This window comes from Chaetodon auriga, chromosome 7, assembly GCF_051107435.1.
Source record: "Chaetodon auriga isolate fChaAug3 chromosome 7, fChaAug3.hap1, whole genome shotgun sequence".
Taxonomy (NCBI): domain Eukaryota; kingdom Metazoa; phylum Chordata; class Actinopteri; order Chaetodontiformes; family Chaetodontidae; genus Chaetodon; species Chaetodon auriga.
Genome location: NC_135080.1, coordinates 1,559,555 through 1,586,206, shown reverse-complemented (window position 1 = coordinate 1,586,206; position 26,652 = coordinate 1,559,555). Strand labels below are relative to the sequence as shown.

The 26,652-nt window shown below is 41.7% G+C and overlaps 3 protein-coding genes across 5 annotated transcripts in view; all 3 read left to right on the top strand.

Moving 5' to 3' along the window:
- Nucleotides 1-26,652, top strand: part of LOC143323135 (leucine-rich repeat and fibronectin type III domain-containing protein 1-like protein) — a 252,813-nt gene that overhangs the window by 23,728 nt on the left and 202,433 nt on the right. The window lies entirely within an intron of this gene.
- Nucleotides 6,114-9,323, top strand: LOC143323141 (N-lysine methyltransferase KMT5A-A-like). The gene is made up of 5 exons (XM_076734796.1): nucleotides 6,114-6,175; nucleotides 7,338-7,453; nucleotides 8,003-8,159; nucleotides 8,367-8,559; nucleotides 9,132-9,323. The coding sequence occupies exons 2-5, from the start codon at nucleotides 7,342-7,344 to the stop codon at nucleotides 9,300-9,302; spliced, it is 633 nt and encodes a 210-aa protein (XP_076590911.1). The 5' UTR covers nucleotides 6,114-6,175; nucleotides 7,338-7,341; the 3' UTR covers nucleotides 9,303-9,323.
- Nucleotides 9,759-20,874, top strand: LOC143323138 (uncharacterized). Its single transcript, XM_076734790.1, has 11 exons — nucleotides 9,759-9,862; nucleotides 10,378-10,485; nucleotides 10,914-11,021; nucleotides 12,779-12,916; nucleotides 13,050-13,148; nucleotides 13,572-13,724; nucleotides 13,845-13,970; nucleotides 16,790-16,831; nucleotides 17,230-17,337; nucleotides 18,909-19,016; nucleotides 20,174-20,874. The coding sequence occupies exons 1-11, from the start codon at nucleotides 9,791-9,793 to the stop codon at nucleotides 20,225-20,227; spliced, it is 1,116 nt and encodes a 371-aa protein (XP_076590905.1). The 5' UTR covers nucleotides 9,759-9,790; the 3' UTR covers nucleotides 20,228-20,874.

The following is a 26,652-nucleotide window of genomic DNA, read 5'->3' as shown; positions in this document are numbered from 1 at the left end:
TGAGGCTAATGTAAATGTTCGGGGACAAAGCTGTGGAGTCCTGTGAGTCCCACGATGCAGAAAACACAGACGGAATCACTGAGACTGTTAAAAAGAACAGGATCAACTATAAAACACGGAATATTGTGGAAATGTGGATGCATCAGGTGGAAAACGTCGCTGCTGTTCTTGAGCGTTTAAAGATTCAGTTCGGCTCGGCTCGGCTTGGCTGACTCTAGATCTGTTTAGTGAGTCGATTCGTGTCCATTAAAAGCGCAGAGAAGATCAATACTACCCCATTAACAACACCAGCTCTGCAACCATCAGTCACCTCAGTCTGAGCCAAACATAGCACCACACAGTCCAGATGTTGGTGTTTCCTCATCAGGCTTCAGATCGTGCATCCTTTTCTGACCAATGCGTCTAAAGGAACTTGATTTACAGTCGATTTCTGTTCAATTAGGGAACATTAGGTTCAAATAATCTTTGGTAAACCTTTGTGATATACATATGGTTTGTCTTCATCGGTTTCAGTTAGCACGAGAGGATGTTAAATCTCCTCAATTGACAAAAAGCAACAGTTCATACATTGTCTAATGGACCTCAGATCAATGGTCCATATCCACACCTTTTATTGCACAGTAAGCAAATGAAGTCGGTTAAATTAAATTTCCAAATGCTGCTTTTAGCTCTCAGAGGCTGCGTTAAGTTATTAGTGCCCATGTTTTCAGCTGATCAATATAATGGGCTTTACTCCCCTGCTGTTTTCCTCAGGCAGCACGATCATCAGGCAGCAGGGTGTCAGTGAAAGATCCCATGAAATACTAACTACTAGCCGTACGCTGACATCCCTGATACAGGTGGGGTTGTTTGTCAGGTTAGCAGATCAATAACACAAGCTCCTCTCCCGTGGCCGGCGGTCTTGTTCATCTCTTTTTTGACAAGCATCAGGGTTAAACTGCACCTTAGTGTGTTTCCACATTAGCCTGAGTCTATACTCTGATCTGTTAATGTGTTTGAGATGGAGGCGCGGGGGCTAATAAAGTGTTCTCGTGTTCAATCAGTCTTTAACGGATAAGCAGAGCGCTCCCGCCCACTCCGTCTCCGGAGTCTTTAAGCATGCCGCAGCTGGCTGTTGTCCAGTGGTCATTTAGTACATGTGGCTCCCAATATTCAGCTAAACATGCCCTTGAAACAATAAAACTTAAGTGATTCCTCCTTCTGCAGCTCCTGAGATGCAGACGTAAACGTGCACAGTGGCGGAATATTAAACGCTGTTATTTGACCTTTTAACTGAGCAGGATGGTCATTTGATCTAAATGTCTTGGTAGTTTTAGATAATTAAGACAACGGAGTTCTTCCAATGTCACACTTAACTGTTCGTGTTTGGTTCTTTCCTGTTTGGGCATGAAAATGCCTCCGTGCACAAACGCCTTCCCAGTTTGGTGTGGAAGAGGTTTACTGGTCTGCCCACAGCCCTGAGCTCAGCCCCAGTTAAACATCTCTAAATGTCTTTTGCTCAACCAGCAATCCAAAACCCAAAGTTTCAAGATAATTTAACAAAGATGTAAACAGAAAAACAGCAAATACTTACAGCAGAGAAACTGACATTAATTAATTGCTGTTGATTCATTTTCTGCCAATCAACTTATCACTTCAGCGGCAGAGAGAGACGACAGGGCGGAGGGAGAGGACACGAGGAGTGAAGGAGACAGCGAGAGGACAGAGAGACGCTTCTTTTTGTCGTCTGTTTCACTTCTTCTTTTCATTCTTGTCTCTGCGCTCTCTCTCACAGTCATGTGATGTGGAGAAGTTCAGATCAGGGTGAGCAGACTGCCAGAAAGCTGAAACACCTCCGCGTTTATTCCCCCTGAAGCTCCTCAGTCCACCTCTGCTGCAGTTTTCACCGGGGTCAAAGGTCAATCCGCCATCCAAATGTGAGCGAGAAGGTCGTCCCCTGACAAAACTCAGAACAGGGCCGATGCTCACAACCGCAAAGTCGACTACACGCTGACTAACAAGAGACAACAGATAAAAACATTTTATTGGTGCTTTCTGACACCGTGTAGGTCAGTGGTTTTGGTTTCAAACTCAATTTAAATTAATTATATAAACTATAAATGCAATCTACACATATGATAATTAGCTACTTATTGTCCCTTTTTAAAGATGAAACTATATTTTCACTGGACTATTTTCAGTGGTGGATCAATAGACGTTTGGAGCTGCAGTGAGCTCTTGAGGATTGTTAGTTTTGGTGTTTTCATGGGATTTGATGACAATAAGAAAAGCTGTCACAATAAAATCTTGACTGTAGCGTTGAACGTGGCAGATAATCACTCATATACAGAAAAAACTGATCACTTTATTTTATCGCCACAGATGACTTTTCTATTAATTTTGTCTCCCTGCAGTTAAAGCGTCGCTGAGAGATGCAGCCGTCTCTTCTCTGTGAACTCTGCTGCGGTTCAGTTTGGTGTCCAGCCTTCAGTGCTCCAGCCAGACAGACTAAGACGGCGCTGAAAACTCAATTTATTTAATCAGTGTGAAGCTTTTTTCTGGTCGATACATGCATCACTTTCCAATGAGTCCAGGGCAAAAACCAGCCATTGACTCCCCGTAAAGCCTTCACACTCCACTGACCCAGACACCATTAAAATTGACCGATGTGAGTCAGTGAAGTGGGTGGGAGTGCGCAGACACTTCTCCCACTCGCAGACCTGTGTCTCTAATTACCCACAATCCCATACCACGTAATGCGACTCTGCACAGGTGTGCGGTGTCCTCCACCTGTCAGCCCGGCAGCTTATTAGTCAGCTTTTGGAGTGTTTTGACTTTGAAAACATCGACTCAATAAAAAGATGGGAAATAACACGACAACAAAGTAAAAAGCTTAAAGAAATGAATTTGGTTTAACGTAACGTTCGTCTGAAAGATTATTTCTGTTTTACGTACAGTTTCAACAGCCCGGTGCACGCTGCACAGACTCGTCCTCACTGGCCTTGAAAGCAGATAAAGACAGAGAAATGAAGAGTGGAACGAGCACAGATAAAAGTTAATGCTGTGTACCGGACAGGACTCAGACAGTTTTATCGGCTGCAGTCATATTCGGCTCTGTCATCTTTTACTGCGAGCCACCAAAGCTAAGAGAAGGACGGCCTTTAGTAAACTAATTATTGATTTGACTCCTGCTATAAAACAGACACCCTTTCAAAATATAACAAATTCCGGGACACTAACCTTTGTTAGCAGCTCAGAGTGGTTGAGGCCTCAGGGAGCAGCACTGGAGGGTGATTTTGGTGTTTGGCCAAAGACGACATATGACCCAAACCATCACAGCCACTGTATACTGTATTATACTGTATACTGTACAGCCTCCCAGAATCAGTCCAGATTGTTGGTTTTTGCCGTGTGTGCAGCCTGTCATCCAGCTCGGCCAGAGAAAGACACTAATAATCATGTGTTATGGTCCCACTGCAGGAGGTGCATGAGAGGGCATGACAAACTCTTTTGGAGAAATAAATGGGGTGCCATATTTGGATTAATCATCCATTCTTTCATAGTTGATTTGAACAGACACTGAAACTTCTCAGCCGAACAGATTACACTGCAGCAGCAGCAGCAGCAGCAGCAGCAGCTCGTGGTTTGAATGACTGTTTCTAGTCCAGCCAAACTGGTTTCCTCCCACAAAGAAACCACCTCCAAAGAATGCAGAGCAGTGATTATTTCATGGGCTGAAGTTGGACAGAGGGGAGGAAGGGGAAGGAGAGGGGACAGATGGAGTGAGAGGATGGAGGAGGAGGAGAACACTGGGCTGAAGGGTTCATTCCTTCAGTTCAGCTCTCTCATTCTGGAGATACAGAAACACAAGCACATCAGCATAACGTGGCTGTCTTTTGCAGCGTTTAGGTCTGCTGAATAACACATGCACCCTCCGGCTTCTTACCCAAAAGACCCCCTAAGCTGCCCCAGAGTGCCTGTGTGAGCTTTACTCATTGTAACCATTAATTAGCCTGCTACGAGATTACACTTGTAAATAAGCATACATCAGATTAAGAGTGCACCAATTAATAATAACCCCACACAATAAAAATGATACCTGAAAATAGGGGGTGTCCATTATTATGCCCAACATCTGGGTCACACAGTGAGTGAAAAGGAGGATAAAATGAGGAAGGTGGAAAAGGACAAAAATGATGATGGTGTGTCAGCAACCTGCTTTATGTAAATATCTGCACACTCTGAATTTGATGCAGCAACAAGTTGGAATAGAAGAACCAACAGACTGGAAAGTGTTGGAATGCCCCAAAAACACCTGTTTGGATCATTCCACAGGTAAACAGGTTGATTGTTAGCAGGTCAGTAAGAAGGACGGGACCAGGTCCAGGACTCTTTTAGAATCGGGGTTGCACAAGGACAAACGTGGCAAAGGACCAGCAGCCACCTTCGCAGTGCGGCTGAAGTCAACCTGCCGTTTTTAGCTGGTTCTGATGTGTGGTTGACTCTCAGGCCCTCTCAGTGGGAGTGGAGGGACTGACTCAGCCAGAGCACCAACCAAGACTCTGAATGACTCCAGTTTTTTTCACAGTCTGCTCTCTATTGAATTAAAGGAAGCTTCTTCATCACTGGGTTTTTTTTTTAGATTACATTTATAAAACTGAAGATGGTAAATGTAGACGTGATCACCTGGAACACTCAAAGCAGCTGTTTATCTGGGAGCCGCTCCCTGTTTGTTCATCTCATGCAGGTGTGAGTGATGCGCAGACCTGCCAGTGATCCACTGATCTGCAGGTGGTGCTAATACACTGAGGCACGCAGCAGGAAGACGACTGCTAGCCGGTAAACATGGATGCAAACAGTGCGGGAGTTTAAATACTCTGACGCTGACTTCTCATGAGGAAGGCCCACTGTGTTCTGAAGAGGAACAGTAGATTAAAACGACGGGCACATCTGTGGCCTGCTCCTCATGCTGGAGTAAAGCAACAAGACGCAGGAGTGACCAACGCGATTTCCAAAGAAATCACAACATTTCAGAGCGGCAGAGCCGAAAGACTGTCAGTCCTCTCTGAATGGACATCCTAACAATCGATATCACATGATGGCGGAGCACCCCGCTGCTTCACATCACTGGTCCATCTGCTGTGTTGTTCCCCGGCGGCTGCTTCCTTCCTCGCCGTTAGTTTTTACATGGAAGTCACACGGCGACGGTCGATCTGTGGCTCTGACCTGCTCTCTCCACACACCACTAATCACATTTGGCTTTTCCTCTTCCAATTCTCCAATTACGCCTCTGTAGTGGAGCCAGAGCTGAGTTGGCGGGATTATTACACACCAAGACTGTGTGTGTGTGTGCGTGTGTGTGTGTGTGTGCTCTCGTATTTATTACTTGGTGGGGCCATACCACCTGTAGCCCACCAACGGTATGGGGCCATGAATTCTTGTGGGGCCATTTTGCTGGGCCCCAGACCGTTTTAGTGCTTTAAAGTGGCTCAGGAGCCTTCCCTGATGCTCCTCATGCGTTTTTCTCACTTGGCCCACAAGGTGACAAAAACTGGAAATCTGTGTTTGAAGTGTGTGTGCTCACTGGTCCCCTAGAGGTTATTTGATGCCACTGCAGCCCCACACACACTTCCTGAAGTGTGTGTGATATTAGCCAATGAGACGCCTTGAACATTAAGCGTCATAGTCTCGCGGGATTTTACGGGATTTGTTTGAGAGCTAATGCTGGAACGACAACACCTCGATGCTGTAACAACTGAATAGTACCTCAAATTATTAAGGTAAGTTTATATTAAGGTAAGTTTATTTTCAGTTTTGTTTTATTTTTAATTAACATTTTTTGACTATAAAGAGTTTTGTGGGACTACAAGAAACACAACATTCAATTACAATTACAACATTCCTATTACTATAAACTGCGCCATTTGATGCTCATATTAGCTGCTAAAATTGCTAATTTTTATTTTACCTTTAAATTAACTTGTTTGCTAGTTAGCTGCTAACCATTAGCTTTGGAGACGCTAGCGCTTTGAGCAGGACGTATCATCCGGTCGATGACGCATATCCGGTTGTACACATGGCTAATTAACCCGGCGAATATTCATAAAACGACCGAGCTAGGAGACGAAGAGACAACTGGGATAGAAGAAGTGAGGAGTTTTAACGTGCTGTGTTACGTTTACAGATGTCTGATAAGGTATTTGATAAATGTGTTGTTGCCGCTTTCAACGGAAATCTCGTACTTACTTTATGGAAGCTGATATACGGTAGAAACTGTTTTGCTAAGACCGAACGTCCAGGTGACTTACAACTCAGTGCTAACAGTGTTCAACGCAGGCTTTAAGGGGGTGTACGATCACACGTAACGTCATGTTATAGTAGTCAAAAATGTCACATACGGCCAGATAAATCATTGTAAAACAAACTTAACTGTTCGGTCTACGTTATATGCCTCGCGGTAGGCACGGGCCAGGGTCGCTACCCGTGGTTCGAGGCCCGGGCCTTGTCAGGTAAGCTAACGGTGGTCCGAGGCTCAGGCCTGGTCAGGGAAAGGTCAGGTAAGCTTTCTGGGGTCCGGGTTACACCCCCAAATGTAACTCGTGTTGAGAAAGCGTTAAGCTAACTGATGTTATTAGTCAGGGGTTAATGATCTGTGTGAGCCAGTGCTAATATTTACTTACGTTTTACACCTGTTTATAATTTCTATTAATTTTTTATAGGCTATGTAAATATTAGCATTTTAGCTCAATAGCTCCCAGGTCATGTCACCAATTGACTCAAAATCAGTGTGGGATGATAGTACTCCACTGGCTGCACGAGATACACCTTTTCTTTGTACATTTAACATCTGTTTATAATTTTTATTAATTTTTTATATGTAAATATTAGCATTTTAGCTCAATAGCTCCCAGGTCATGTGACCAATGGACTCAAAATCACTGTGGGATGATAGTACTCCACTGGCTGCATGAGGTACACCCCGTTTTTTTGTTTTTTGTTTTTTTTTCCTCTTAAATCTCTAATTTTTAAAAATTATTTTGAATTGGTAAATATCAGCATTTTAGCTCAGTAACTGTAGACACAGTACAGTACACGCTGTAGCCGTCTGCTCTGCTCCGTGTGTTCACTGTAAAGCCTGCAATACGGGTGCACCTGAAATGTTAGAGCAAAGGAGCGAATGTCTCTCGAATATCCAACTTAAAACTAACTTCATTGCAGTAATAATTATGTGCTAAGTTACAGTTCAGCAAATATCATAAACCTTGTTTATGATATTCTTTAAATTACAGAATTAGTTAATGAGCAATCTGTTTTCTCATGCTGCACAGCTGTTAAATGCTATAAAAATATTTTCACAGAGCAATGACGTCCAAAAGGAAGGCCCGAATAAAGCCTGTTGAAGATGCAATCTCTCATATTCTGTCAGGTGGAGACAAGCCATCATTTGCAGAGAGATTCATCAATAATATCAAAGGTATGACCTCAAGTCCTTTTGGTAGCTGCAAATTACAGCAGCACATTTTTAGATACTATTCATCATTAACATTCTTCATTCGGAATGAAGAAAGATTTAAGTTATTTTTCAGAAGATATCTTATAGAAATAACTGGCTTCAATCGTCTGTCTTGTTTAAATCCAATGTGTTTAGGTATAGGCGTGTATAAATGAGTCTGATTTCCATAAGAGAAGTTTCAGGTACACACTGGTATAATCAAATATAGAAAATGTAAAGTTATTTATTTTATTTCTGCTGTATGTTAAGTGTCCAGCACATTCAAGTACTGTTAAGGTAAGTGATGGACCAATAGAAGACTGTAACGAAAATGTGAAAGGTCTGAATACTTTGCGACTGTTTTGCGTATTCAGAAGTAACATTTTAAGTTAAGGCATAGAACACAAACGGAGAATCAGAATACAGGCTTGTAGGTCATGTGGTTATCACATTTTTAAGAAGTCATGTCACATTTATGTTGCAACTTGGTGTGACTTTTATTTAAGTTTATTTAATTCTGTGTCATTATAGGAAGAGGAGTGTTTGCTACAGAACCAGTGGTGCAAGGTTCTTTTGTGTTGGAGTACAGGGGTGCATTCCTGTCAGCAGAGGAATGCCGATCAAGGAAGTACTCAGAGAAACAGAGCACATTTCTGTACGAGTTTGATTGGCAGAAACGCCAGTGGTGGTAAGTAGGCCTATATGAGATGTATTTTTAGTAGCAATTAGGGGATTCTTGTTTAGACCTGAAACGTGTTTAAATATTTGATGAACAAATGAGTAGTATATTACACCTAATGTACTTTAATTCTCAAGTGGCTCTTCGAACAAAACTGTGAAGATATATTTTATAAAGTTTATATTTATTTGATGTATTGTTTTTGTTTATTTTTAGTATTGATGCATCCAAGGAAGACGGCTCCCTTGGAAGATTAGTCAATGACAACCACCGATCTCCAAACTGTGTCATGAAAAAAGTAATAGTGAACAACAGGCCCCATTTGTGTCTGTTTGCTGTGAAGAACATCGAAGTAGGGACTGAACTGGAATATAACTACGGTGATTCAAAATGGCCATGGCGTCAAAAGGTGAGCTTTTTAGATCATGCATTGGTTACACTACATGATTTTTAAAGATGTTAGTTTCACTTCACACAACTTTATGTCTTTTAAATGAGAATCTGTGAGTCATAGTAAGACCAGTGTTCAAAGTATATTTTTCTAACAAAAAAAAAAAATAGTGAAAAATAATGAAAGTTCCTTTCATTCACACTTTCATTCTAATTAATGAAACTGTCTACATAAGGTTGAAACCATCACTTAAAACGGGGTGTGTTGGTGCAAAAGAAATCTGCTTTACAAACTTAAAAATATTCCAATCTTCTATGTCATTATTATTACATATAAATGCATAATTAAGTCAGGTGTCTTTGAGGACATGGAGAGTAGTTAAACATGGAATTTCCCCTCGTGGGACAAATAAAGGAATATTGAATTGAGGAATATTGAATTGAATATTGAATTGAACATAGTAGTAGAGTAGTAACATGCTATTTCAAATGCAGATTTTATGTGAGCAAACTTTTGTGACCTGTAAGTATTTCTAGACTCATGATTCCTGTCAGAGCTCACTGTCTTCTGGTTTTATGTCTAAACACCAGGTGACCTCCAAGCAGGCTCCAGCAGCAGAAGAAGAGATGGCTGTGCCTCCTGTTAATCTGTCCTCCAAGGTTGATGCTGATGATGAGAAAACTGGTGATGGACCAAAGGTAATGGAACGAATGAATGTGGTTGAGTTCTTTACAGAGTGCACTAATAAATTGATAGACTAGTTTCTATTTGATCTCCACTAAGCTAACTGGTTTCACACACACAAGGTTCAGATCATGTCTTAATGGGGCCCTGTTAGGTACTCTTCCTACAAAAGGGTTTTTCAACTTTTCTCTTCCACACACACACACCAAGTTTCAGTTCATGTCCTTATGGGGCCCTCCGTATGGACCCCTCTATAAGTGATTGTTAACATACAGGACAACACTTCTCAGCATCCAAACTAAAGCATTTACAATAACAATAATGCACTTTCTGAGCTGCTGCATGATGAAGGAAATATTTTATACTAAGATACCTTTTTAGGCCTGTTTTTAGATGTTAAGGTAGGGAGACTTCTAAGACTGACCCTCATGGGGCCCTAGATTATTATATCTTGGTGACCTGTAAGTATTTCTAGACTCATGACTCCTGTCAGAGCTCACTGTCTTCTGGTTTTATGTCTAAACACCAGGTGACCTCCAAGCAGGCTCCAGCAGCAGAAGAAGAGATGGCTGTGCCTCCTGTTAATCTGTCCTCCAAGGTTGATGCTGATGATGAGAAAACTGATGATGGACCAAAGGTAATGGAACGAATGAATGTGGTTGAGTTCTTTACAGAGTGCACTAATAAATTGATAGACTAGTTTCTATTTGATCTCCACTAAGCTAACTGGTTTCACACACACAAGGTTCAGATCATGTCTTAATGGGGCCCTGTTAGGTACTCTTCCTACAAAAGGGTTTTTCAACTTTTCTCTTCCACACACACACACCAAGTTTCAATTCATGTCCTTATGGGGCCCTCCGTATGGACCCCTCTATAAGTGATTGTTAACATACAGGACAACACTTCTCAGCATCCAAACTTAAGTATTTACAATAACAATAATGCACCTTCTGAGCTGCTGCATGATGAAGGAAATATTTTATACTAAGATACCTTTTTAGGCCTGTTTTTAGATGTTAAGGTAGGGAGACTTCTAAGACTGACCCTCATGGGGCCCTAGATTATTATATCTTGGTGACCTGTAAGTATTTCTAGACTCATGATTCCTGTCAGAGCTCACTGTCTTCTGGTTTTATGTCTAAACACCAGGTGACCTCCAAGCAGGCTCCAGCAGCAGAAGAAGAGATGGCTGTGCCTCCTGTTAATCTGTCCTCCAAGGTCGATGCTGATGATGAGAAAACTGATGATGGACCAAAGGTAATGGAACGAATGAATGTGGTTGAGTTCTTTACAGAGTGCACTAATAAATTGATAGACTAGTTTCTATTTGATCTCCATTAAGCTAACTGGTTTCACACACACCAAGTTTCAGTTCATGTCCTTATGGGGCCCTCCGTATGGACCCCTCTATAAGTGATTGTTAACATACAGGACAACACTTCTCAGCATCCAAACTAAAGCATTTACAATAACAATAATGCACTTTCTGAGCTGCTGCATGATGAAGGAAATATTTTATACTAAGATACCTTTTTAGGCCTGTTTTTAGATGTTAAGGTAGGGAGACTTCTAAGACTGACCCTCATGGGGCCCTAGATTATTATATCTTGGTGACCTGTAAGTATTTCTAGACTCATGACTCCTGTCAGAGCTCACTGTCTTCTGGTTTTATGTCTAAACACCAGGTGACCTCCAAGCAGGCTCCAGCAGCAGAAGAAGAGATGGCTGTGCCTCCTGTTAATCTGTCCTCCAAGGTTGATGCTGATGATGAGAAAACTGATGATGGACCAAAGGTAATGGAACGAATGAATGTGGTTGAGTTCTTTACAGAGTGCACTAATAAATTGATAGACTAGTTTCTATTTGATCTCCACTAAGCTAACTGGTTTCACACACACAAGGTTCAGATCATGTCTTAATGGGGCCCTGTTAGGTACTCTTCCTACAAAAGGGTTTTTCAACTTTTCTCTTCCACACACACACACCAAGTTTCAATTCATGTCCTTATGGGGCCCTCCGTATGGACCCCTCTATAAGTGATTGTTAACATACAGGACAACACTTCTCAGCATCCAAACTTAAGTATTTACAATAACAATAATGCACCTTCTGAGCTGCTGCATGATGAAGGAAATATTTTATACTAAGATACCTTTTTAGGCCTGTTTTTAGATGTTAAGGTAGGGAGACTTCTAAGACTGACCCTCATGGGGCCCTAGATTATTATATCTTGGTGACCTGTAAGTATTTCTAGACTCATGATTCCTGTCAGAGCTCACTGTCTTCTGGTTTTATGTCTAAACACCAGGTGACCTCCAAGCAGGCTCCAGCAGCAGAAGAAGAGATGGCTGTGCCTCCTGTTAATCTGTCCTCCAAGGTCGATGCTGATGATGAGAAAACTGATGATGGACCAAAGGTAATGGAACGAATGAATGTGGTTGAGTTCTTTACAGAGTGCACTAATAAATTGATAGACTAGTTTCTATTTGATCTCCATTAAGCTAACTGGTTTCACACACACCAAGTTTCAGTTCATGTCCTTATGGGGCCCTCCGTATGGACCCCTCTATAAGTGATTGTTAACATACAGGACAACACTTCTCAGCATCCAAACTAAAGCATTTACAATAACAATAATGCACTTTCTGAGCTGCTGCATGATGAAGGAAATATTCTATAGTGAGATACCTTTTTAGGCCTGTTTTTAGATGTTAAGGTAGGGAGACTTCTAAGACTGACCCTCATGGGGCCCATTGTGTGGATCCCCCTTTCTGTGTTTTTTTTTCTCAATGGGTGACACCTTTCACTTCCAAAGTAACCATAAGTATTTCCTGTACTTATTTTACACCCTGGGGTGGCACGGTGGCGCAGCAGCACTTTCTGTGTGAAGTTTGCATGTTCTTCCCGTGCATGCCAAAAACATGCTCATTAGGTTAATTGGTGACTCTAAATTGTCCATAGGTGTGAGTGTGAATGGTTGTCTGTCTGTGTGTCTGTCTATGTTGCCCTGCGATCGGCTGGCGACCGGTTCAGGGTGTACCCCGCCTCTCGCCCATTGCTAGCTGGGATAGGCTCCAGCCCCCCGCAACCCCGAAAGGGATACGCGGGTATAGAAGATGAATGAATGAATATTTTACACACTTTAACTGCTGCATGATGAAGAAAATTTTTTAGAAAAAGAACTGTTCAGCGTCTCTTCTGATGTTGTAAGTTTATGAGACTCCTCAAAAACAGTTGATGCCCTCTACGACAGTGATGATACTGATGGGCTGTTGTATTAAAGGACTGTGCCACTGTACTTTTTCAACTTGTTAAAAGGAGCCCAATCCACACCTTCCAATTCAAACAGCATGTGTGCTTTCATGTGACTTACCTGAGCCTCATTATAAATAACTGCTTATCACAAGCACTGATGCTAACAGCCTAGCACTGTGATCTCCATTAAGCTAAAGTGTAACATGTACAGTCTGCTTGTGGTAACTGCACCACAGTGTTTATATGAGATGGTATGCTCAACCTATCTGATTATTTTGTCTTCAACAATGTTTAGGAATTTGGTATCAGAGGATCATCCCTGGTGGATTATTCTGACACTGATGGAACCGATGAGGATTGTTTAAATGACCAGCCATTGGCTCCATGCTGTGATGAAGGTCTTCCAAATTTGAGAAGGATGAAAAGCATTCGGGTATGCCCCTGACACTTAAAATACCAATAATTTATTGATCAGACATTTACCTCTGTAATCTGTTCTCTGTAATTGATTTTGATAAATGTAAACTGAAATGTATAACTACACCATAACATAACACTCTCTGCAGATGAAAGAAGTTCCAGATTTTTCTGATGCCCTCTACGACAGTGATGACTGTACAGACGGCCCTTCAGCTCAGTCCAAGTCTGAGATGGCTTTACAAAGGGTGAGTGGAGACTGTTATCATCCTGAAAGCCTGTCTGTTATTGCTCTGTATTATCTCTTAAAGGTTAACACCTTCTAAACTGAATACCTCTTTTACTAACTACTCTGTCAGACATACATATAACTGGTCAGATAGTCATGATTACATGTCTTTTGCTCTAGTTGGTGAGTTTGGTGTTGTTTTTTTGTGGGTGCTGCCATTTTAGTTGTAAATATTGTTCTTGCTTTCATTCATATTTTCTAAAACATTTTTTGTACATTTCTGCAAAGGGTGGGCCTATTTAATTTTACCTCAACATTTGACAAACAAATTGGGATATATTTACTCCATTTTTGTCACATAACTAAAGTATTTTCTTCTAACATATAGATTAGTACAACTAAACAAAAAGAGATAACCTTCACCTAACAACTCTCTTTGTAGATGCATAAATTAGAAGATTTGTGTCAACCTCTCAGTGATTCAGATGAGAGTATTGTGGAAGAAACCGATTATGAGGATTCCATAAAGGATAATTCCAATGAGCAGTCAGACATTGAGGTTGTTCCAAAGCTGAGAATGACAAAAACCATTCAGGTATGACTCTTGCACTTTAAATGCCAATAATTAAGTGACAGACCTTTCCCCTCTAAATCTGTCAACTGTTATTCATTTTGATGGTTTGTAAAAAAGGATGACCACACACTCTTTTCACAGATGAAAAAAGCACCAGATTATTCTGATGCCCTCTATGATTCAAGTGATGACAGTGCAGAGGATCCATCTACTTGGTCTAAGTCTGAGATGGCTTCACAAAGGCCAAGAAGAAGCTGCCTCCGTCCGGTAAGTCTTCTAACTATGTTGTCTGGGTAATCACTTTGAGGGTCATGCCTCCCAAACTTAAAACACAGTTCCCTTACTGAAGTTCTAGACATGCATATAGATGATTCAGTCATCATCACTATCATCAATGAGCCTGTCTGTTGATCTTGTAAGTTTAATGTTTGAAGGTATTTGTATTCAATTTTTTAAGTTACTAATGTTATTTAGTATAAGGGAGGGAGGAGGTTGAGTTATTAATTTAGGTTTTCTTTTTCTTCTCAAGATGCAAGGGATTCTTGTAGGATCAGATGCCTCAAGTGTAGATAGTGGAGAGGAGTATATTCCAGGTCCCATGGAAGAGAGCACAGACAGTGACTGCAGCTTGGAAATACCCATGGCAAATAAAAATGCGAACAAAGTATCTACTATTCCAAAAATATGCAAGTCTTCCAGTAAGGACGGGTTCAAGTCTTCCAGCCAGAGCCAGTTCAAGTCCTCCAGCCAGAGCCAGTTCGAGTCCTCCAGTCAGAGCCAGTTCGAGTCCTCCAGTCAGAGCCAGTTCGAGTCCTCCAGTCAGAGCCAGGCTGAGTCCTCCAGTCAGAGCCAGTCCAAGTCCTCCAGGCAGAGCCAGTCCAAGTCCTCCAGGCAGAGCCAGTCCAAGTCCTCCAGGCAGAGTCAATTTGAGTCTTCCAGTCAGAGTCAGTTCGAGTCCTCCAGGCAGAGCCAGGTTGAGTCCTCCTGTCAGAGTCGATTTGAGTGTTCCAATCTGAGTCAATTTGAGTCTTCCAGTCAAAGCAGCTTTGAAACAAACGATGGTTCTGCTCAAAGCACTTGTATGAATGAAGAGACGGTGGGGCAAACATGTACTGATGAGCATGATCTTGAAAACCATGCATCTGTCTTCGTCAATCCAGTTATGAAGAAGGATGATGGTTCAAGACGGTATAACAAGAAGCATCACTGCTTTTATTGTAAAAAAGTGGTTCAAAAAATGTCAAGACATTTGTTACGTAGGCACAGTGATGAAATAGACGTTTCAAAAGCATTCAGTTTTCCAAAAAACTCAAAAGAAAGACGACTGCACTTAGATTTAATCAGAAACAAAGGAAATTTTGAACATAACACTGACGTTTTGGAGAGCCAGAAAGGAAAGCTGATACCATTCAAGCAGCCAACGAAAAAGACTGAGGGACAAAAATTTCAACATTGTGTGTACTGCTACGGACTGTTTACAAAAAGAGTCATGTGGCGACATTTTCAGGTTTGCAAATTCAAGCCTCAGGACAAGACATCTAAACCAGGTAAAACAAGGATCCAGGCACTGTGTGCTTTTGCTGAACCAGCTCCTCCTGGATTTAGTGATGCATACTGGAAGTTCTTGAATGATATGAATCAAGACAAGATTGCAATAGCTGTAAAGAAAGACCGCTACCTTCTGGAGTACGGCTACAGACTATTCAAGAAGAACGAAAGGGTAATCAGCCAACACCAGTACATTCGACAGAAGCTGAGGGAACTTGGCAGGCTGATGCTGGCAGCAAAAAAAGTCGCACCAGTGGACACTATAAAAGAACTTATAAAACCTGAAAAGTATTCTCATGTTGTCACTGCTGCAAGATGCTTAGCAGGATTCAGTGATGAAACAGGCAAATATAAATGTCCATCACTGGCTCGCAAAGTTGGACACAGCTTGCTTGCTTTGGCCATGTTCAAGAAGTCTGAAGGATTGAAGAATAGAGATAAAGAAACAGTCCAAGATGCTGAGGAATTTGCACAGCTGTACCAAGAAAGCTGGAAATTTGACATTGCAAGCCAAGCACTGATTCAGCTCGACCAGTCTAAGTGGAATTCCCCTCAACTCTTGCCATTCACGCAGGATGTCCAAAGTCTTAATTCCCAGCTGTCTGAAAAACAACAGCAACACTTAGATGCCCTGAAAGAAGAGGCTTCCCCCTCAAACTGGAAAGACCTGGCTAAAGTGACCCTGGCACAAGTTATCCTCTTCAACCGCCGCAGAGAAGGAGAGGTATCCAAAATGCCCTTGTCTGTGTACTTGTCAAGAGACCTATCAGAAACGCATGAAGACGTTAACTTGGCCCTGACAGAACTTGAGCAGAAGCTTTGCAGACATTTTGTCCGGATAACCATTGTTGGAAAGAGAGGAAGGAAAGTTCCTGTTCTCCTCACTCCACTCATGAAGGAATCTCTTGATACTCTGGTTGAGAAGCGAGAAGAATGTGGGGTACTGACTGAAAATGGATTCTTGTTTGCATTGCCTCATTCTGTCCATCACCTCAGGGGTTCTGACTGCATAAGACAGTTAGTGCATGAATGCAGTGGTATCAAAAATCCCAAAGCTCTGACCTCAACAAAACTCAGGAAACACATCGCAACGCTGTCTACTGTTCTAAATCTGAAGAACACAGAACTTGACCAGCTGGCAGATTTCCTTGGGCATAACATAGATGTACACAGAAAACACTACCGCCTTCCAGAGGGGACCCTCCAGCTAGCTAAAATAAGCAAAGTCCTCCTGGCATTGGAGCAGGGAAAGCTAGGAAAATACAAAGGAAAGAGTCTGGATGAAATTCACATTGATCCAAACGGTACTTAGTCATATATATTTTTATATATTTACATATATTTTAATGGAAAGAGTTTTGAACAGGGTAAGCTTGTGTTGGTTGGAATTTGACCATAACAGCACAATTTAAGTTTAACTATTTAGTCAGTCTAGCTGTTTATGTTCCCCTTGTTGTACTCTTGATTGTCAGAGGTAGGTCACCACACATTCAGCTGTCCAGCACATTCATACAGTATTTTGTCAATTCACATTTCAGAGACTGTTGAAATTGAAGCTTGTTCACAAGAGGACATCGAAGGTATGTTTGAAGCATTTTTGACACTGGTTATGAATTATCAGTCATTGGATTGGAATATTTGGGTCTAAATCTTCTTTGGCTATACAATGACAGCAGGTTCCCCTACGTAATGTCAATTATTGGGATTGCACATTTGGGAATAGGGAAAAGTGATGATATCACACAACATTTAGAGCTTTCAAATATTTGGTGACTTTATAGACTCACAAATTTTGAAAAATTGTATCTGCTATGATTTATTCTCTGTCAAATTAGAACAGTATGCACAACTTTCTCTGTCACCTTAGATAGATTCACATTATGTACAAAATTATCAGAAAGAAAAGGATCAAATGCAGTCAGCTTCCTGAATGCTAGTACTGTCTTGTTTATTTATTTAAACTATTTAATTTTTTCAGATGCAAGTATGGCAGAAGGTCAGGGGTCAGACAACGAGACCATCACCACATCATCACAAGAAAGCCCCTTTGCCAAAAACCAGAGGAGGAAGTTTGCTAAAAAGAGAGGTAAGCTTCTTAAATTTATTTCTGAGAAACATGAGTAACTTGATTCATACAGTTTACAGACAAAACAAAATCAACAAACACAGTCCAATTATGACTAGGGTCATCTATGGAATATGTTGTGTGTGTAAAATTCTTAAAGGATATCTGAAATAACTCTTCATTCATACATTTTGAATAAAATGCATGTTTCTACAACAGCCCTCTTGGCAATAATGTTGCAAAAGTAGGTGCAAAGGTTATTGTGTTGTTAGCAGGCGGGCTTAAGGGTGGAGGGAAGAAACCCTTTTAGTCTGAGTGACAAGTAACTACTGTATATAGATGCACAGAGGACATGGGAGGCCTAGTGGGTGTTAGGCATGTGTTTCCTACTGCAATTTTTGAGGTCTTCCTGTAAGTCTCTTGTGAAGGCTGCAGAGACGTTTCTGTCCCTGCCTGATTATCTTGTTCATAGTCCTCACAATCTGGTTCAAGGGTTTCAGTTTAGCACTTGTTGCTCCAAACCACACTGGGTTGTTAAAGGGTTGGTAAAGGTTCCACAAAGCATCCATGAAAAGATCAGAATACTTTTGACTGGCCCAGAAACTCTAGAAGAACAGCTTATTGCCTCTCTTCAAAATAAGCCTGTCATTGATTGGGTTGCCAAGATATCTACTCTTAAAAATGCTCAGTTGATTGCTTTTTACCTCAAGTGTCAGTTATAGTTGAGCTCCAAAAAGGCATCTGCTTATATTCTCTTGAGCACCCCGTCAATATCTTTTGGGTGAAATCTCAATCTGAACAGGCACATCGTACACAAGGTTGGTACTCAGTTCCTCCTACTCCAGTTCAAAGCTGTGCGTAGGTTGGACTTGGAAGCCATTACTTGCACATCTTAAAAAATTAGAATAGATTGCTCAAGATTCAAGATTGCTTTTTTATTGTCATTGAGCATGGCCATGTCAATGAAATTTGCATTGCAACCCCCGTGTGAAAAAGAAAAGATAATAAAATAAGATAAAATAAATAAGATGAACTCACATCTATCACATCTAGATAAAATAAAATATTATATTATATTGTGATAAAGTTCAATATTTTCTTTCACACAATTCAGAAAGTGAAACCCATATATTATCTAGACTCATTACACATAAAGTGAAGTATTTCAAGTCTGTATTTCTTGAAATTTTGATTATTGTGGCTTACAGATAAGAACCCAAAATTCAGTGTCTCAAAAAATCAGAATATTGTGAAAAGGTTCAATATTGGAATGCCATGGTGGCACAACCTAATCAGATAATGAACTCCAAACACCTGCAAATGTTTCCTCTGCAAAAACTAGAGGTGAGCTAAGAAGAATCGGGCAGGTTAATGGACAAATTCTGCCCATTTATCTGTTAAAGACGCAGGCACCATGGACAAATTATATAAAATCTTTATTTCCTATTATTACAATTTTATAGTTGTTGCAATGACAAAATGAGGTATGCATGACAAACAAAAATGCAGCCAGCTTACCAAGAGCTACTTCATATTCATATTTTACTCTATAGCTGTCTTGTTTTTCTGTTTAAACTTTTTTCTCTGACCAGATGCTAGTATACCAGAAGCTCAGGAATCAGAAGACGAGGCCAGCACCGCATCCCTACAAGAGAGGACCTCCACAGAAAGCCAGAGTGGGAGGTTTTCAAAAAAGAGACGTACGTTAAGAACACTACAGGTTATTTGACTGTGTGACATTTAATATGCAACTTCAATGCCTAGTGTAGTAAGTTAGATAGATGGAGAATAGTGAAAAAGCTAACTCCTACCAGAACAAGTTGGCCCATAACTATCTGTTGCAATCAGAGGTGCAGGTGCTGAATCCACTAAATTTTACTTCAATAAGAAGTATAGACATAGACGAGTCACGTCAATAGTTTGAGAGTTTATTATAGGTCTCCTTTTTTAAAAATATTAAATTTTAATTGTGTTTTAGCTTTTTTTTTTATTCCATTGATGTTTTGGTCTTCCCATAAAAAAATATTCTTAACTGATCTTTCCCTATAAAGTTACAGCCATTTTTAATCATAACTCCAGGCATTTTTTCTCTGAAAAGTAGGTGTTTTACAGTATTTCATTTGCTGATCACAAAGATTAGTCTAAAAGTGTTATCAATAAAAAAAGATTAACATGCATTACAAATGGCACTTGGGCAACCATGAGTCTCATTTAGAGACATTTATTATTATTCATTTATAATGAACAAATACACTGTAGATGTGTACAATAAACATATAGGTAACTACACAGAAAAAGGATAGAAAAATATACTCAGGTCTAACATATATAAATAGAGGAGCCGTCCACCACCGTTGTTCCTTTCGTCATTAAAGATGATATCAAGTGGATGATCCATGTTAATAAAGGGGATGTTGATAAAGGGGACATCAGAAGTTCGAAAAAAAGAATTTGTTCTGTTGTAACCCATGTAGGAGTAAAACAAAAACTGAAGCCTTTTTGGTCTGCATATGGATGAACAATACTCTGCATTTTGAACATTTATTAACACATAGTGGGGTGGATAATATTCCAAATCTGGGCTTGATTAAGCCATTGATATGCAATCTAAAAGCCCTCCATCACCCGGCCTTAAATAGATTTTAGTTATGTGGCACCTAGGGGGTTGTGCATAAAAGAGGTATTTAGTTAATTGTTGGTAAAACTGTATTTTTCCTGACTGTGGGACAGTCCTCTATGGTCTCAACCAAGTCAGTACTTCATTGGATGACCAGTGGAATCAATCTGATTTTTTCAGTTGTAGTTACAAGTTGAAGTTCTTACAACTCTGTGACTTGTCCTTTTTATGCCCATTTAGATAAACAAACTGTTGTTAAAAGAACCTGGACAACAGAAGAATGTGCTGCAGTAGAGCGCCATTTGAAGAAATTCATTCTGATGAACCAAGTCCCAGCAAAGGAGGACTGTCAGCGCTGTATCACTGCAGAACCTCAAGCCCTGAAGAGTCGAGACTGGAGGGCAGTGAAGTACTTTGTTAAAAATCGAATTACTTCTCTGCGAAGAAAATTAGAGTAAAAGTGTTTCACTTTACGGTAAGGTAAAAGGTAGGCTTGTAGAAGGAGGTGCTATTATATTTGAGATAGCCCTACTTATTATGCTATTATGTTATTATGTTGTGTTCTTATCAACACAAGGAGCCGTTGGACTGCTTTCCTGTTATCAAAGCTCACTGTAATAATCAGCAGTTGATTCATGTTTACCAGTTGATTGTTTTTTGATTATCACTGCGCTGTCTACCGAATATGAGAAGAGGAGATGCAGGATGTAAACCTCTGATGCAGCCTTGCAGTTTTTTTGTTAATAAAAAACTATAGAAATAACTGATATCTCCATCTAATTTTTGGTTCCTGCTAAGGTAGAAAGACTTGACATATCTGTGTGTGTGTGGAAGTGGATCCCACAAGTAACAAATGCTAGAAATGTGTCCCATAAGTGACCAAAAAAACTAGCATAGAAAAAAAACTTTTGAATATGGCTAATCTAAAGTGACTGAAAATTTTGTTATTTTTTTTTAAGCTTGCCTGATTTTTTACAGAGGTCTGGGACCATTGGAAGGGGTGGGCCCCACAATTTGGTAAAAAACGTGGGGCCCCAAAAAGGGACAAATACGAGTATGTGTGTGTGTGTGTGTGTGTGTGTGTGTGTGCGTGTGTGTGTGAAGTAAAAGGCTAATGGAAGATTTGGAGAATGCAGCGTTCCCCTCTTGCCTGCAGGAGAGAGAGGGAGGACGGGTGGGGAGAGAGATTTTCTCACCCTCCATATCTCCCCCTCTCTTTGTTCTCTCTGTCTCCAACCTGACAAAGGCCTTCATTTTCATCTGCTCTCCTCCACTTCAGCATGGTGGCTGGTGCGTCTGGCATCCCTCTCTCACCTCCCCACATCTTGTTGTTTCTTGCTCTTTATCACGTCTGTCGCCTTTCTTTCTCCCTCGTCAGGATCTCTGTTCCTCCCTCCTCCTTCCCCTCAGGCCTCACAGCATTTCGCATTAAGCAGGTCTGTGTCCACATTCACACACACACACAGTTGACTAATGTCTTTTCTTGCTAAACAAACATCTAGCCAGCAGAGGAACACTGACCTCCACTGGATCTCCTCTGATCTCTCTGCCGATAGCGATCACCAATCTGAACCGGTAACCTCGTTATTCTGTTTCAGATCATTTGCATGTGCTGCAGAACAACCGTGGAAATCTGTGGCTCTGTAATAATGATTAGCGTCATGACAAAGACGCTGTGTTCAATGTGGATCAGTCACATTTTGGCCCGTAGCCTGATCCACTGTTTAAAGGTCAGTGTAGTCACTGTTACTGAACTGTGGTGGTGCGTCCCTGTTCATCCACCCAAACTAAAGATTCTGCTCTCATTTACACGACATTGTGTCTGTAATCAAACAGCAGCAGGTTAAAGGCCGCAGAAACTTTACAATAAAACTAAAATAAAAGATGCTTTTTCAAATTAGCTTAGCCTGACAGTCTTCTTCAGTTCTGGCTTCATTTCTCTCTCACAGGGAAGCTTTTAGTTTTATTTCCTCGTCTCTTTCCGTAGTGTTAGTCAGCGCAGTGACTGGGCGGGCAGGCGATCTTCATCTCATCACTGCTGTGCTCCCTCTCCCTCTCTCTCTCTCTCTCTCTCTCCCTCTCTCTCTCTCTCTCTCTCTCCCTCTCTCTCTCTCTCTCTCTCTCTCTCTCTCTCCCTCTCTCTCTCTCCCTCTCTCTCTCTCTCTCTCTCTCCCTCCCTCTCTCTCTCTCTCTCTCTCTCTCTCTCTCTCTCTCTCTCTCTCAATCACATCTTCTCTTTGATTATTATCATTACTGTACACATTATGACTCTGCTCCTGGCAGCAGGAAACCCGTCTCCATTTAAAATGTCCACTGACAGGAGGTATGAAATGATCAGATTTCACCCTCACACACACACACGCACACACACACACACACACACACACACACACACACACACACACACACATAGGCACAGACGAGGACTTTAATAGGCCACAGAATGGTGCAGTGTTGAAATATGTCCACCTTAATTAGTAAGCACTCTCCTTTTATTCTAATGAAAGAACCACACACACAAGTCTGTGGCGGGTTACACTCAAGGGACAGCACAGGATGGGCACACACACACACACACACACACACACACACACACACACACACACACACTCACGACCTCTGTGAAACGTCTGAATGAGTCTCCCGCCGCTGGTCAGGCTTGTGGTAACAGCAGCTTTATTCCACATCTGCACTGACATGACAAACGGCGCCTGCTGTGCCCTGAAAGACTGCATCACGTCAATGTTAGCGAGCTACATTCCTTTGCTTTGAGTAAATGTTACCCAGAATCCTTTGCTGTTGCTGCTCAAAGCAGGTACAATGTCACCACAGCTGGTGGCATAGTTAACCTGAACCTTTCAACTATATTACACACACACACATCACAAGGAAACTTGCTGTGACTACATCACACTTTCAATAAATACTTTAATACAGTACTCAAGTACAGTACTGTGAAATTTAACAACAGGGGAATATTGTACTTTTACTCTTTTACTTTTATCTGACAGCTGTTATTTCTCTACAAACTGAAGTCTCACATGAACCTACAATGTTAAAGTAGCACCAACTGAAACACCAACAGTGATTCTGTAAAGAAATGAATGCTGGGTATTCACGCACACACACAGTTATACACACAAAGAATGCATCAATGCTGCTGCTGCACCGTCATGCACCTCAAGAAGAGGGTGGTGCTGCTGTATTCTCATGCACTTCTGCTGCACAAAATAAATGTAATGCACACAGACTAATGCACAAAATCACATGGACACAACATTCAATTCTATCTCCATCCACACACACACACACACACACACACACACACACACACACACACACACACACTGTATGTGTGCACGCTAAAGAAATTATTTAGGCCAGTTTTTATATTAGAGGAGCAGCTGACTAATCCCTGTTTTAGAGGGAGAGGAGAATAATCTGCCTTTGTCTGTTCTTGTCTCTGTGTGTGTGTGTGTGTGTGTGTGTGTGTGTGTGTGTGTGTGTGTGTGGAGCAGCACATCTAGATATTTGTTACCACACAGGGAAATACAGTAAAAATAGCCCCATTGTCTTTGTCCAATTCACCCAAAACACAAAACAAAGCAAAGCAACAGAAAGGATTAGAGCCGGTGGTCGGAAACAAGGCTCTCACTGGATGACTCAAGAGCAAATGGAAACAAACAAAAGGACCCAAACACTAAGAAAGAAGAACCCAAATATTCAGCAAATCTCATCCCTCTTCTTCTTTTTCTTGACGTGGTACTTTCCACATGGCGTGTGCAGACGTCGCCACACGCTTACATAATGAGACGCACAGTGTCACCTCTGGTTTGGGACGGAGCTGCCGTCTAAATGTTGATGATTGGATTCATCGCTGGAGAATCCCCCAGAGTCGACCCACATTTGTCAGCTGAATCCCTGCTGTTTGTTTTAGCTGCGTCACTGCACAGAGCGACGCAGGATAACAGCAGAGCATGTCAGGGGATGGAAATAGAGGCCAGCACAGGCGGATAAACTACTTTGGAACCAGATGCTGGTGCAGCTCCTCTTCTTCTGTCCTGTGTGATCGACTCTTCAGCCGACAGGCACGACACACCTGAAATGTGATGCGTCAGGATTTTAGAACTGAACTGTGGCCAGAACAAACCCTTCATTTCTTTGACTGTGTGGAAAAGTGACGCTTTCATATGACGGATGATAAAAGACTCCCAATGAGAGACGAGATGAATGAGCCCTGACGTGGAGGTTGTTGGAGGAGTTTGGAGCGTGCTCACCTGTCAACACTGGATTAGAAAATAGACATTTTCCAGCACTTTGCTGTAAAATATCAGAGCAACAAGGATTTAAGTGACCACCGTTACGTGTTCAGAAATCCCTGTGTGATATAAGTAAAAACACGAAGGAGCGTATAAATTCATCACTTTATTTAAAGATGCCGTGAAGGATGTGCACACATCACCGACACATTCTGCTTCATCTGTGAGGTTGAGAAGAGCTATTGGCCAGAGACACAGTTGGTAGCAGAAGGTGCTTTGAAAATGGATGGCGGAGACGGTGCAAACACAGTCATTGGTGGAGCATGTTTCTGCACCTGGCAGGTTTGTTGTTTGCCTCTGTGTGATCCACTAAAATCTGCGTTGCATATTTCAGAAGAAGCCGTTGACGTTGCTCTTCATTCAGGACGAGTTTGCCGAGATGCTTACACAAGCCTTTCTGGCAGGTACTCCATCCCTCTCACGCTCATCCTTCCTCTTCTTAATGACTCCTCGTCACTGGATGCTGCCACCTGCCACCTCACCGGAGGACTCGGCAGTTATGCCTCCTGTCAACATTACAGCCGAAAACAGGGGAGATTTACAGGGAAATCTTTAAATGGGAGGCCTGCGAGTAAAATATGGGCGAATGCTGGGAGAAACAGGAAGCTTGACAGGTCTGACTGTGTGAGTTTACATCTGCTCAGGTCTCCCAGTGCACTGTGGGTAAAAACTGCAAAAAGGCAGCATATCAGATTGGTATTCAGGAACTGCATCCAGACATCAGATCTGGTGTTGGGGAGAAAACGTTGGATCGGTGCATCATTACAAACATGTCTCTGGGTGAAATATATCTGCTGTTCTATGTCTGGATGCCAGGAGGGGCAGCGATGGCTTTGAGCCACCTGCTGGTATTTTTTAAGAAATCAATTTGGCAATTTGTGCAGAGAGCTCCTCACCCTGCTGAGTTTGAAGTTTGTTTCTTTGGCTTGAAGGTTCGAAAACAAAGACAGAAACAAACTTACTTTTGTTTTCTTAGTTTGCCTTCCTGACAGTCAGAGGCAACTTCCACCGACACCTTCAATAACGAAACATGTAAAACACAGTTAATTCTCCGATGTCTGAACAAGTGACTCTGCTGACACTTTTCTAGAGAGGCGACGAATGCTGTGAGAGTGTCGGCCAGATGTGGAGGTGTCAGTAATCTGTAGTGATGGAACATCTGTCTCCACACACACATGATCACACAATTACCACGGAAACAAGTATGATCACAAACAAACCTACAGTAAATAAACACATGCACTCTCTCTCTCTCACACACACACACACACACACACACACACACACACACACACACACACACACTATGTGCAGTCAATAGAAAGTGTCAATAGCAGTGTGGCAGCTCAGCACTGCTGACAGAGACTTCTTTATTTCCCATCAGTCAGTGGGCTGAATTAAAGACATCGATTATTCGGCAGCTGTGAGCTTCACTCCAGGCTGACTTTCAGTAGATTCCAGAGTGAGACGCGGCAGAGGTCGGCGGGTCAACCGGTGACCCCCATGTGATGATAAAGACCCACGTCAGCAGCTATCCAAACTGCTTCAGAAGAGGCCCTCAGCCGAAGCCTAACGATCCACGACCTCTGACCTCGCTGCAGAGCGGGGCAGCAGCATATTTCCCTACAGTTTAATACATCATCACAAATTTATGATGATCTCGATCGGCCGGTCCCACACGCCTCTTCTGTTTTCCATGAATCTTTGCTGCAGAGACGGCTGGTGGTGATGTTTTATGAAGAGATGAGACGATCAGAGGGAAAAATACAAACTGTGCTTCAAATGGAAACAGCTAAAAATAAGACAAAGACATTGAAGAGAAGATATTAAATTATTAACACCTTTAAAATTTCAACACCAAAGCTGAGAAAACTCTTCTTATGGAAACGAGCTGCACAATTGGCGCCATGTGTCTTTATTAGGTGAGACAGGAGTCAGAATAACACCAACCAGTGCATGAAGCAACTGTTCTGTGGTTGTTTGTTCACACGATGAGGAAGCGTTCATATCGAACCTATCAGCAAACTGTTCAACATGCTTCATTACACTTCTATCATATCTGCTCCTGGCACCATCAGTTTTTGGTTATGATTTATGTTTAGTGTGGTTAAATATTGAGAAAGTCGATGCTGACTGGATGCGCCTGATGTCAGACCAGCATGCGGAAGGTTTAACAGAGCGAGCTGACTGCGATGGAAAGTGGAAATGAACCCTAAGTGAGAGATATCTGAACATTATCTCCTGTTTGTTTGCTGATGTCGAGTCTACTGAAGGATGCACCGTGCAGAATCTGACAAATTTAAATAATGAGCAAGTTTTATTTTTGCAACAAAGGTTTTTGAAGGTATTGATAGATGACGTCCTCCTGACTTCAGATCAGTTACAAACATTGCATTTTGT